At 38.7% G+C, this 12,371-nt stretch overlaps 1 protein-coding gene across 1 annotated transcript in view; it reads right to left on the minus strand.

Moving 5' to 3' along the window:
* Nucleotides 1-3,656: 3,656 nt before the first annotated feature.
* The window catches only part of MTFR1 (mitochondrial fission regulator 1), a 62,098-nt gene continuing 53,383 nt past the window's right edge, over nt 3,657-12,371 (minus strand). Inside the window, exons 5-8 of the mRNA XM_044245525.1 lie at nt 8,870-9,102; nt 6,744-7,008; nt 6,009-6,177; nt 3,657-5,182 (exon numbers count right to left, since the gene is read on the minus strand). Coding sequence (XP_044101460.1) covers nt 5,114-5,182; nt 6,009-6,177; nt 6,744-7,008; nt 8,870-9,102 — 736 coding nt within the window. The 3' untranslated portion in view covers nt 3,657-5,113. The remainder of the gene's footprint in view (nt 5,183-6,008; nt 6,178-6,743; nt 7,009-8,869; nt 9,103-12,371) is intronic.

The following is a 12,371-nucleotide window of genomic DNA, read 5'->3' on the forward strand; positions in this document are numbered from 1 at the left end:
ATTAAAAAAAAATTATTCCCAAGTATCTTCTTCTTTTTAATGCAGTTATACATGGGATTATTTTCTCAACTTTTTTTCTAATAGGTCCTTATTAGTATATAGAACTACAACTAATTTCTGTAGGTTAATTTTGTATAGTTTTTAAAAAGATTTATTTCAGGGGTGAGAGACAGAGGGAGAATCTCAAGCAGACTCCCTGCTGAGCATGGAGCCCAACAAGAGGCTCAGTCCCAAACCTGAGATCATGATCAAGCCAAAATCAAAAGGTGGATGCTTAACCAACTGAGCAACCCAGGTGCCCCTGTCTAAAATTTCATAACTCAATTCATTTCTAGTTATGATGGTGTTTTGGTAGACCCTTTTAGAGTTTTTTATATATAGTATGTCAACTGCAAATAGTGAGTTTTACTACTTTTCTGTTTGGATGCCTTTTTTTTTTTTTCCTGATTGCTATGGCTAGACTTCCCAATACTATATTGAATAAGAGTGGTGAGAGTGGGTATCCCTATCTTGATCTTAGAGGAATAAGCTTAAACTTTTCAACATTGAGGATGATGTTATCTGTGAGTCAGTCATACGTTCAGGTACGTTCCCTCTACACCCACTTTGTTTTTATCACAAATGGCCATCAAATTTTGTCAAGTGTTTCTTTTTCCTGCATCTGTTACATACATTTTTATCCTTGTTTTATTAATGTGGTATATCACATTGATTTGCAGATGTCAAATCATCCTTGCATCCCTGGAATAAATCCCATTTGATCATGGTGTATGACCCTTTTAACATACTAAATTCTGTTTGCTAGTACTTTGTTCAGGATTTTTGCATCTATTTGCACTGGGGATAGTGACCTGTAGTTTTTTTTTATGTGGTTTGTCTTTCAGTATCAGGCCAGTGCTGGCCTCTGTAATCTTTATTATTTCCTTCCTTCTACTAACTAGATACAAACTTAGGTAGTTTATTTGGGATTTTGTTTCTTGAGGTAGACTTTCTTTCCTTTTTTTTTTTTTTTTTTTAAAGATTTTATTTATTTATTTGACAGACAGAGATCACAAGTAGGCAGAGAGGCAGGCAGAGACGAGGAAACAGGCTCCCTGCTGAGCAGAGAGCCCGATGCGGGACTCGATCCCAGGACCCCGGGATCATGACCTGAGCCGAAGGCAGAGGCTTTAACCCACTGAGCCACCCAGGCGCCCGAGGTAAACTTTCTTTAGCCATGAACTTCCTCTTGGAAATGCTTTTTGTTGCATTCTATAGCTTTTGTAAAGTTGTTTCATTTTTCATGTCTTAAAGTGTTTTTTAATTTTCTCTTTGATTTCTTCATTGACTTAATGTTTAATAATGTTTTTAGTCTCCATGTTTTTGTGTTTTTACCAGTTTTAATGTAAATGACTTCTAGTTTCATACTGTTTTAACTGTTAGGAAAAAAGAGGCCTGATATTGAATTTATTGAAACTTTTGTGGTTTAACGTGATTGCTCTTGGAGAATGTTCTGTGTACAGTTGAAAAGAATCTGTATTCTACAGTTTGGGGGAATGGAATGTTTTGTATGTATCAAGTCCATCTGGTCTAATGTGTCATTTAAGGCCAATGTTTCCTTATTTTCTCTCTGGATGATCTATCCATTGATGTAAGTGGGGGTATTAATGGCTCCTACTATTAAAGTATTACTGTCACTTTCTCTCTTTTATGTTTATGTCTCAATATTTTGCTTTCTATATTTACATGCTCCTATGTTGGCTGCAGAGGTATAATGAAAAAGGGGTTGATCCAAGAGGATCTAACACTTGTAATCACTATGTAATGCCCTTGTCTTTTGTTATAGTCTTGGTCTATTTTGGGTTTTTTTTGAAGATTTTATTTATTTGAGAGAAAACAAGCATGAGGGGGGTGTGGGATGAGCAAAGAGAGAGGGACACACTGACTCTGCTGAGCATGGAGCCTGATGCAGCCCACCTCAGGACCCCAATATCATGACCTAAGCCAAAATCAAGAGTTGAACACTTAAACAGACTGAGCCACATGTTTGCCTCTAGTCTTTGTCTACTTTGTATGATATGTGTATTGTTAACATTAGCCTTCTTACTGTTTGCATAGAATAACTTTCTTCAACCTGTCACTTCCAACAGATGTATCTTTAGATCTGAAATAAGTCCCATAGGCAGCAAATACGTGGGTCTTTTTGAAATGCACCCAGCCACCCCCTCATAGGTAACAGGCTTATCTCCATTTTGTTTAGTTCTTTTTCTCAGGTTTTGTCCTATTCTTTTGCCTTTCTTCTATAAAGTAGGCAAACAGCTACCCCTCCCAATCCTGAAGGAGTGGCCCTGTGTAGGAATGCCCTGTGCAGACTGCAGCTGCCTGACAGCTTTGCATGGTGAGCCGGAATGGAAGCAGGCACAGGCCAGGGATATCCTATGCACACTAAGCTAGGGCCACCTTTGGGGGGAATGGCTCAAGCTAGTGGGGGCCTGAGGCTCACTGGGGTGGCCCAGCAGGCTGGCTAGAGTGCCTGGACTCTGCTCCAGTCTACCCTATCAAGATGGAAGGGGAACATAAACAATGGTAATGAGCAGTGCTTTCCACCTGAGGCCCAGCAGTTTCTCCACCATTCTTCTGACAGCTGTAGTTAGTAAATGGCTCTCCTTCACTCAGGGCTATTTGCCCTTTAAACCAGTTTTTTTTTTTTTTTTTTTTTTGCTGTGCCCCAGGGTGGACAAATCTGCACACCGGCTCCCCCAGGATATCCCTCCTTATGTAGTTAGCTGTACTGGGGTTCGGGTTCCTGTCATTACTACCTCTCACCTACCTTTCTCTCTGTGGTCCCTCTCTCTTCCGTTGTACAAAAGCTATTCAGTCAGCCCTTAGTTCTTCAAGAACAATTGCTTTATATGTAAACTTGAGTTTAGCAGCTCTCTAAGCTCCCTAAACCACTATCCTGGACTGCCTCCCAAAAGTCTACTTCAGCCTCATTCTATCCCTCAGAAAACTCCCTTATTTTGGAGTTGTTAGAAGGATGGTTTTTCCAAAGTATTTGTTTCTGGTAGTTGCTATCTCACGTTGTCTTCTTTATCACTGAGACACAGACTCTGGAACTAGGTATATCAAGAAAACAGGATTCTTGCACAGACGGGCCCATGACTTCTGCTCCACCGCAAGCCTGTGTAAGCAGTATACAGGATGACACCTAGCAGAAATCAGTCTACTGGAAACTAGAGCACCCTCACGTAAAATCATGTGAGTAGTAATTATTTATCTATCTACCACTCATAGAATGCATTCAAACTCATTTCATGTAATCCTCAACGACTGTTTCAGCTGAGCATTATTCCTGTTTTGAAAACAGAATGACTTGTAAAACTCCCAAGTCCGGCGCTCTCTGACTCCTATTCAGTATGTATATATAGTGCATCTCGGACTAGTTAGATCATAGGAGACAAAACATACTAGTTACTTTACATTTTATAGCTGAGGCTCAGAAAGTTTATTTTTATCATCTTTCACTTAAGGCACTGTGCTGAGTGGGAGAAACGGAGACTGATGAGTAAGTGGCAATGGATTTCCACCTTCAGAATGCAGGAAGTAAATTCTAAAGAATCTGCATGTACGATATAAGAGAATCTTACCCATTAAAAAATAATATATAGGCCTTGTGGTCCAAGGAAAACGTAAGTTTGCTTTATTTTAAAACAGTAACTTCCTTCAATTGGAGAAGTGGCCTAAATTCAATACTGATACAAATTCTTAGGAGGTCAAAATATGTAATTCAGGCAAATTTTCTGAATTTTTTTAAAGGCAGAATTTATAAATCAAACAATGTAATCAACAACATATGTAAAATAAGTCACAGTTCAAATTTAAGCTGCGTAACATTTGCTAATATTGAGAACACTGCACATATTTTCAATAACTTAAAAGTAAATTCTCCTCTTCCTATCTTCACTTCTTTTTACTAGATTTAAGTAAATCCAAATATTTACTCATGGTAAGAGATTCTGGCATTAACTATGAGTTTAACAGAAATACAGAAAACCATAAAGATTATCAAGCATTCACAAATGATCAGGTATAGCAATTCCTCAGAAGCCCTCAATGAGAAAGGCTGTTCTCCACTTTCTAATAGCACCTAAGGTTTGCTGCATAATATAATTCAACAGAACAGCACTCTGACCAATGATAAACTTATATGAAATTCTTTCGCCTATTCAAGGTTTCATTATAAAGCTACGATATTTGACCAATATTAAAAATCTTAAAACTCCATTATATTGCCATTTCCATTATGTATTACCTCAGCAACAAGTTATCTTTACAATGCCATTTATTCAACTGGAAAAAAAAAAAAAAGATGGTACATTGTGGTTTTCATCTGTTACAGATTTAATTCAATAATCTGATTTCTCACTATATGAAAACTACATTTTCTTTCTCAGTGCTGGACAGCACTAAAGTGAAAGCAGCTTTCATAGTCCCTGACTTCCCTTTAAATGAAAGCATTATGGAATTTTCAGCAGTGAACATTATCTGGTTCCTACTTTGAACCCATCTCCAAGGAAATGAGAGGTTCTAAGGTAAAAAGTCCTGTTCAAGGCAAAAAGGTTCCAATCCTAAATATTTCACTCCAACAACCTGTGTTCCATCATTGAGTAGTAAATGATCAGTGACAACTAATGATGGTAACAGTACCTTCACTGACATCATTATTAAAATCTACATACTATTTTATATCCAAATATATGCATATAAAATATCTGCACAGATAAATTAGTGTTAAAAATTAAAAACTCAACATCTATAAATGTCCTTTCTTCTGAAATCTATGTAATTGTTCTCAAGAGTAGAAACCTGAACATCCCAACTATACATTAAAAACACATGTCTGAATACATGTTATGGAAAACTTCAGAACTCATCTTCCCCCCCCCCAAAAAAAAAAACAAAAAACCCCCACAAACTTAGAGTGCTTTTGTTATTGCTGAATCTAATTAGACTTAAAGGATGCCACTGAATACTAAATTCAGGTATTTACTAAATAGTGTTGATTTCTACTTGTCAAACAGCCCTAACAAACCAACAGCTGGAACAAGGATAGTTTTTCTCTGCTCACTGTCTATTAGGAAGTTGAAACATTTTCAATTAAAGCCTTCATTTTTCCTGTAGACTTCAACATGTGTGGCCCAAACTGGAAAAGAAACAAACAAAAAAAAAAGTATAAATAAAGACACTGGTTCAGGTAAAAGTAATGATATACTCCCCTCCTAATCATGGATCAAAGGTCTGGGTAGGTTCTGCATGAAAAACCAAGCAGCTAGATAATAGTAAAACCGTGAACTGAATAGGACACATTAACAAGGAAAGCAAGTTACTTCCTAGAAAACTGTAACCATCTTAGCAAGACCATAAGCTTTAGTCCAATTTTACTTCTCTGAGTAAAAGAATGAAGTATAAGGTTTCCTTTTTTCAATGTCTAAAGAGTTTCAAAGATGCTAGAATTTCTAAGATACCTGCTTCTCTAGAATGGATAAGCACATATACCACAGGACAGTAAAGGGAATGTATAAATTAGTATTTGAGTTTCCATAATATCTGCTCAATCTCCCCTATGACATGAAACATGCTGCAAGGAAGGTCCATGTTGAATCTCACCCACATCAGACTACTTTCACAAGGCCCCCTAAAGGAAAATGATCTTTACTTTTTGAACTCTCCTCCACAACATACATACTGTCCTAAGATACAAATTTTAGTATAATGAATTTCGCTTCATTATGCTTACATGGAAATCAGGCACAGCATGGAAAATTTAACACTCGAGATGCTAAGCAGTGAAGTCACTGCTTTTGCTTCCCTTTTTACGCTCTTAAATCTACTCGTGGGTAGGGGCTAAATCCCATAGCACATCCTTCTGAATTTTGCTAAGGCCACAGCTCAATGTCACAAAATACAGGTGGCTCAGTAATGGAGTAAACTGCCATGCTGTACAAGGGAAGAGGTGACCTAATACTCACCAACACTGTTTCTGAGGTGGCGTCTGATGCAGGTTTGGGAATTCCTTTATCAATTTCACCTTGACTATCGCTTCGATATCGATAAGCAAATTTCTTTTTCAGAGCCTCTGCGATGAGGGCAGCTGGGTCAGTAGCATCCACCATTTTGGGCTTTATATCCTGTTCTGACCTTAAGGAAGTGAAGAGAAACCAAGGGGACATTTCAGTATGCTGGCATCCTTCCGAGAAGTCCACTGTGTGCCTGCACATGCTTGATGGCACGTCTCTAGCATCACAGATCCCCAGTGAAGTTACTGACAAACATTGCGAGAAGTGAGACAGAAACCCTAGATTTAAGGCTCAGTAAAAGAACATAAAGATGCCCAAGGAACAGCTACTCAATTCAACTCAAGAGCACACACTGTGCTCTCCCTTCAGGGCAATTACAGTTCCATTCTTCTCCCAAAGCCTAGTGATCACCACAGTGCGTATACAACACAGCTTTACTAAACGAAGCACTGGACAATAACAAAGGCTTTACATAAAAACTTTAAACGCAATGGGGGAAAGACAAAGTGTAACCTAGAGATGTTTGCTAATTTCTTAGATAAGAACTAAGAATTTTTTTTTAAACTAAAAACTAGAACTATTCACGGAAATCATGTTATAAAAGAAAGTTCTCAAGGAGTCGAGTACTTTGTTTTACAAAACACAACAAAAATAAAGAAGTGTGAGAGAAGGTAAATGTATTCTCACCTTTTTACTGACCGAAGTTTTACACTGTTCATATCTTTAAGGATCTCTAGCATATTTGGCATATCGGGTTTCTTTGGACTGCTCTTAACCAAAGTCTTCCCAGCACAGGCTTTTTTCTCTCTTCGCTCTTTTATCAGGTCAATAGCCGATGATACACTTTGGTGGAGCCCTGATGGGGGAAGGGGTGGGGGAGGTGGGGGCGGCGGTGGTGGTGGTGGAATAGAGGATGGTGGTGTAGTAACAGATGTGGCAGGCTCTAAGTCACCTACAGAAATAAGGAAAAATCAATTTAATCTTGATGGTAACCGGCAAATAAAATACTTTTAACAGGGGCGCCTGGGTGGTTCAGTGGGTTAAAACCTTTGCCTTCAGCTCAGGTCATGACCCCAGGGACTTGGGATCAAGCCCCAAGTCAGGCTCCCTGCAGGGAGCCTGCTTCCTCCTCTCTCTCTGCCTGCCTCTCTGCTACTTGTGATCTCTGTCAAATAAATAAAAAATCTTTAAAAAAAAAAATCTTAAAAAAAATAAATAAAATACTTTTAACAGCAAAATTATGTTAAGGACTTTTGTATACCTGAAATCAATATGCTTGAAAGAAACCTCAGTTAAGGAAGTAAAGGAAGTTTCATTTACTTGGTTAGAATCTTGAATACCTGCATCTAATCCCAAACTCTCCAGATGGAAAAGTTCCACTTAACAGGGGTGTTTTTGTGATCTCAAATGTTCAAGCCTGGCTACTGCACACTCTCTAACTACTTTTAGATAAAATATAAAACAGTGTGCGCTGTATAAACATCTTCAACATAGTTTGACAATTCGCTACTCTATTTGGAAAAACTGGTAAATTTATGATTCATTTTAGGAATATATATATTTAAGACTTACTGGGCATTTAAAGTTTTAAGGCTTATTATTCAACAAATTTCTGAAAGAAGAAAAAGTATTACTTTTCAAAACAGTAACCAAGGTAAGAGTTAAAGTGATACCAAAATAAGGATGTAAAAATTCATCTTTCTGCATAACTAGAGGACACAGTTGTTCACTGGTTGAACTGTATTGATTAGGGGGAGCTCAATGTAAAATTTTTACTCAAGCGTTTTTGACTGTAAATAGAACATTTAGTAACATAAATCTCCAAACTGCCTCACTACAGCAGTTTTCATAGTCTGCCAGAAGAGGGAGGTAAAGCAAAAGAGAAATGCAATTTAAAAGTTAAAAGCAAAGGCAGGACTTCTGGATTTCAAAAAGTTACATGCAAATTTCATTTTAGTAACCAATTACTTCTTAAGCACTCAGTGCCCAGAGTGCATCTGCTCTCTGTCCATCTTGGCAGTACACAGGCTGGATGAGGTTTCCGTGTTGGATTACATTAAACTCTAGGAGCATAAGTGGCTCAGAAGCAGAGTAACTGTCCTTATCCTTTAACCTTTAGAATTGGCTAATTCTGAATCTAGCCAGGCCTCAGGAACACCACTAGGAAAAACAACTACTACTTGCCAGTGGGTTAATGGGCTAGGATTTCAAGGCCATGGTTTCTTCTCCAAAGTAACAATGCACACAAATAAAAGCAAACAGTACTAAACCAGGAGTCACAGGACCTGAATTCAGTTTCTACTCTGGGCAAGAGGAAGAGAAATGACTATTAAGTAGCTACCATGTGCTAAAGGCATTGTATAAAATTTCCACATTTACTATCACAACTCCACCATATAGGTACTATTGGCCCATTTTAGAGCATAAAAGGGAGGAAGAAAGGCCTAGGACTTGCCTTACAATATGCAGGTAAGTAAACAGCACTCAACCCTGTCAGGGCTCTTTTGAGATTACTTCAGGGCTGATCAAATTGGTGCCATTATCATAGACAAAAGTTTCCCAAGTGCATTCACATAGCAGCAATTCAACTGTATGAATTTCAGTATTTTCCCAAATTCATTCCCTCTGGAAGCATCAAAATTGTTCAAAACTAACAAAAACCACTTAAACTTGACTGGGTCCTGGACTAAACCATGGAGAAGACTGATCTTTGGTTTTTTAATAACCCCATGGCTATTACTTGCTAATACATTTTAAAATTAGTGGCATTCTCCTAATTTCCAGTTCACTGGTTAAATGTATGATTTACAGACCTGTAATGAGATTTTGCTGTTCTTGCAGGGTCACAATTTTGGCAATCTGAGCTCTGAGAGCAGCAAGTTCATTTTCAAGGGCACAGATCTTCTGCAATGCTTCCTCATTCGCTAGTGCTGTCTTCTGTTGAGGATCTTCTGGAGACAGGTTTGGTAAGGAAAACTGCCTGCTTGGCGGCTTCTCAAAGAAAGGAAGGTCATCCTGGAGAGGTTGCCTTGATCTGACCTCTGTCCTGCAAGAAAGAAAAAAGGATCGCTAGATCACAGGGTTTGTAAGGAAATATAAAGATCATTACCAATTAATCAGAACGTGATATCTGAGAAATACTTTTCAGACCAACCTTACATAAATCCCCTCCTATAAGTTGAAAACAACAAAGTACTTATCAACCTGATGCAGGTACATACCAAGCCAGGTTTATTACTGCAATCATTCTTAATTTCTACGTAATATGCACAAACTTACACTATCAGGAGTATCGCAGATTCCAACAATGTTTTTGCTAATCCACATTTTGAGTAGGTTTGAACTAAGGTAAAGAAACTCTTAATGTTCTTAAAAATGGTAAACTAATTACTGGTTTCATTTGACAACAAAATCAAATGAGTAATTCAATATCCTTTTGCCAGGATCTGGGCTTCTGCATTTCAAAGTCAGTGTTTTCCACATACGATAAAATACAACAAATTTCAAGACATAGTGTAACAATATGGCCGAAACACAGCATCAGAAACTGAAAAGGAGGAACAAGAATGAACTGAACCCATGAAGTAACTACATACACAGTCTTATTTTCACCTGGGTTTAAAGAATTTTTTTACTGGGGCGCCTGAGTGGCTCAGTGGGTTAAAGCCTCTGCCTTGGGCTCAGGTCATGATCTCAAGGTCCAGGGATAGAGCCCCACATCGGGCTCTCTGCTTGGCAGGGGCCTGCTTCCCTCTCTCTCTCTCTGCCTGCCTCTCTGCCTACTTGTGATCTCTAGCAAATAAATAAGAAAAATCTTAAAAAAAAAAAACAAAAAAGGTTTTTTTACTATGCACTGCTCCATAGTTACAAATATAGGTCTTTTTTTTTTTTTAAGATTTTATTTATTTATTTGAGAGAGACCACAAGTAGACAGATAGGCAGGCAGAGAGAGAGGAGGAAGGAGGCTCCCCACTGAGCACAAAGCCCAATGAGGGGCTTGATCCCAGGACCCAGGACCCTGAGATCATGACCTGAGAGACTTTAACCCACTGAGCCACCCAGGCGCCCCCAAATATAAGTCTTTTGAGGCTGAGAATAAAATTTAGCTTTTCAACTATCAATTTATATGCTCAGCTGTTTCATCCTATTTTTCTACAACTGGGTTTTCTGAGCCTTTAAGCCCTTTGTTCTTCCAGCTTTACTGAGGTAAAACTGACAGTTGTATTTTATTTATCTAAGGTGTACAATATGATGATCTGAGTACACATTGTGAAATAATCACCACAGTCAAGTTAATGAACATATCCCAGGCTCCCTCAGTTTCATGTGGTCATGTGACTGAGTTCCAGCTAACAAGATACAGGCAGATGTTGACAGGAGAGGACTCCCTGAGAAAGTCCTTTAATCTCTAGCCCCACCCCCATTCCTTGCTCCTGAGTCTTGAGTACAAGGTGATGACTGGACTTGAGAGTCCCAGACAGCCAAAGGCTAACCTGGGCATAGAAGCCAATGCTAAGGGTGGCAGAGAGCCTATCTGGGTCCCTGTGAACACTGTAGAGCCACTGTCAGTTTCAGACTATCTACTCTGGATATTTTTGATTTGAGAGAAATAAACTTCTATCTTGTAAAAGGTACCATTATTTGGGGCTTCTCTGCTACATGTACTCAAACCTAATCCTGTTATAAAAACATCATTAAATTCTATTTTAATTTTCCTTTACCTGGATATTGGCATTTTATTTTTGCTTAACAAGTGTTATAATTCTTCATTCTACCTTGTGTTCCTAATGAAGGAATTCTTGGACCTTTAGCTTTTGGTATTCCCTGAATTCAGAAGTTTTTCTTCATTATTTAATTTTGCTTATGCTCTCTTAATTAATTTACCATACATGGAGGATGCCTGTAAACTTTTTTTCCCGTAATATTATTAAATAAAAATACCTGGAGACTAAATATCTCAGTTGTCCCCTAGCCTTAGCTTAACTAGCAAGAAACTTTAAAAATACTAACTTTAGGGGCGCCTGGGTGGCTCAGTGGGTTAAGCTGCTGCCTTTGGCTCAGGTCATGATCTCAGGGTCCTGGGATTGAGTCCCGCATCGGGATCTCTGCTCAGCAGGGAGCCTGCTTCCCTCTCTCTCTCTCTGCCTGCCTCTCCGTCTACTTGTGATTTCTCTCTGTCAAATAAATAAATAAAATCTTAAAAAAAAAAAAAAAAAAAAGAATCAGCCTTCGGCTCAGGTCATGATTCCAGAGCCCTGGGATCGAGCCCCGCATTGGGCTCCCTGCTCCTCAGGAAGCCTGCCTCGCCCTCTCCCACTCCCCCTTGCTTGTGTTCCCTCTTTCGCTGTCTCTCTCTGTCAAATAATAAAATCTTTTTAGGGCGCCTGGGTGGCTCAGTGGATTAAGCCGCTGCCTTCAGCTCAGGTCATGATCTCAGGGTCCTGGGATCGAGTCCCGCATCGGGCTCTCTGCTCAGCAGGGAGCCTGCTTCCTCCTCTCTCTCTCTGCCTGCCTCTCTGCCTACTTGTAATCTCTCTCTGTCAAATAAATAAATAAAATCTTTAAAAAAAAAAAATCTTTTTAAAAAAAGACTGACTTTATTAATTTTAAGTTGAGTATCTGTGGGATAAAGAAGTAGGTTTGGCTTACAAAGCTTTAATTACCCTGCTTACCTCCACACTGGGAAGAAACAGGTGATAAAATTTCTTTAAAAGTACATGAAGACTAAACAATGGTAAAAACTTCTCTAAGAAATAGTACCTATATTCTGATTACATACATTAGTATGTTCTTTGAAAGAGTACATGTTATATAAGTTATAGATTAGATGCATGTGCTCTAATCACCTGCAATAAAATTTTAATAAGGCACTGTCATTTATTTTTAAAGATTTATTTCCTTGCAAAGGGCATGCACACACTTTGCTTTAAAAAAATGAACCCAAGGGGTGCCTGGGTGGCTCAGTGGGTTAAAGCCTCTGCCTTCAGCTTGGGTCATGATCCCAAGGTTCTGGGATCGAGCCCCCCATCGGGCTCTCTGCTCAGTGGGGAGCCTGCTTCCTCCCCTCTCTCTGCCTGCCTCTCTGCCTACTTGTGATCTGTCAAATAAATAAATAAATCTTTAAAAAAAAAAAAAAAAAAGAACCCAAAAGAATGAATATTTTTGTATCTGGGAAGAGGAAAATGATGGTTTGTTTTCCTGTTATGTATGAACACAGAAATTTCTTCAAGTCTATACTGTAACAGCAAATAAATTCTGGATACCAGAATCTATAGTGTCACTCATCAAAAAACGATGTTATAGGGCGCCTGGGTG

The sequence above is a fragment of the Neovison vison genome, chromosome 4, assembly GCF_020171115.1.
Source record: "Neovison vison isolate M4711 chromosome 4, ASM_NN_V1, whole genome shotgun sequence".
Classification (NCBI taxonomy): Eukaryota; Metazoa; Chordata; class Mammalia; order Carnivora; family Mustelidae; genus Neogale; species Neogale vison.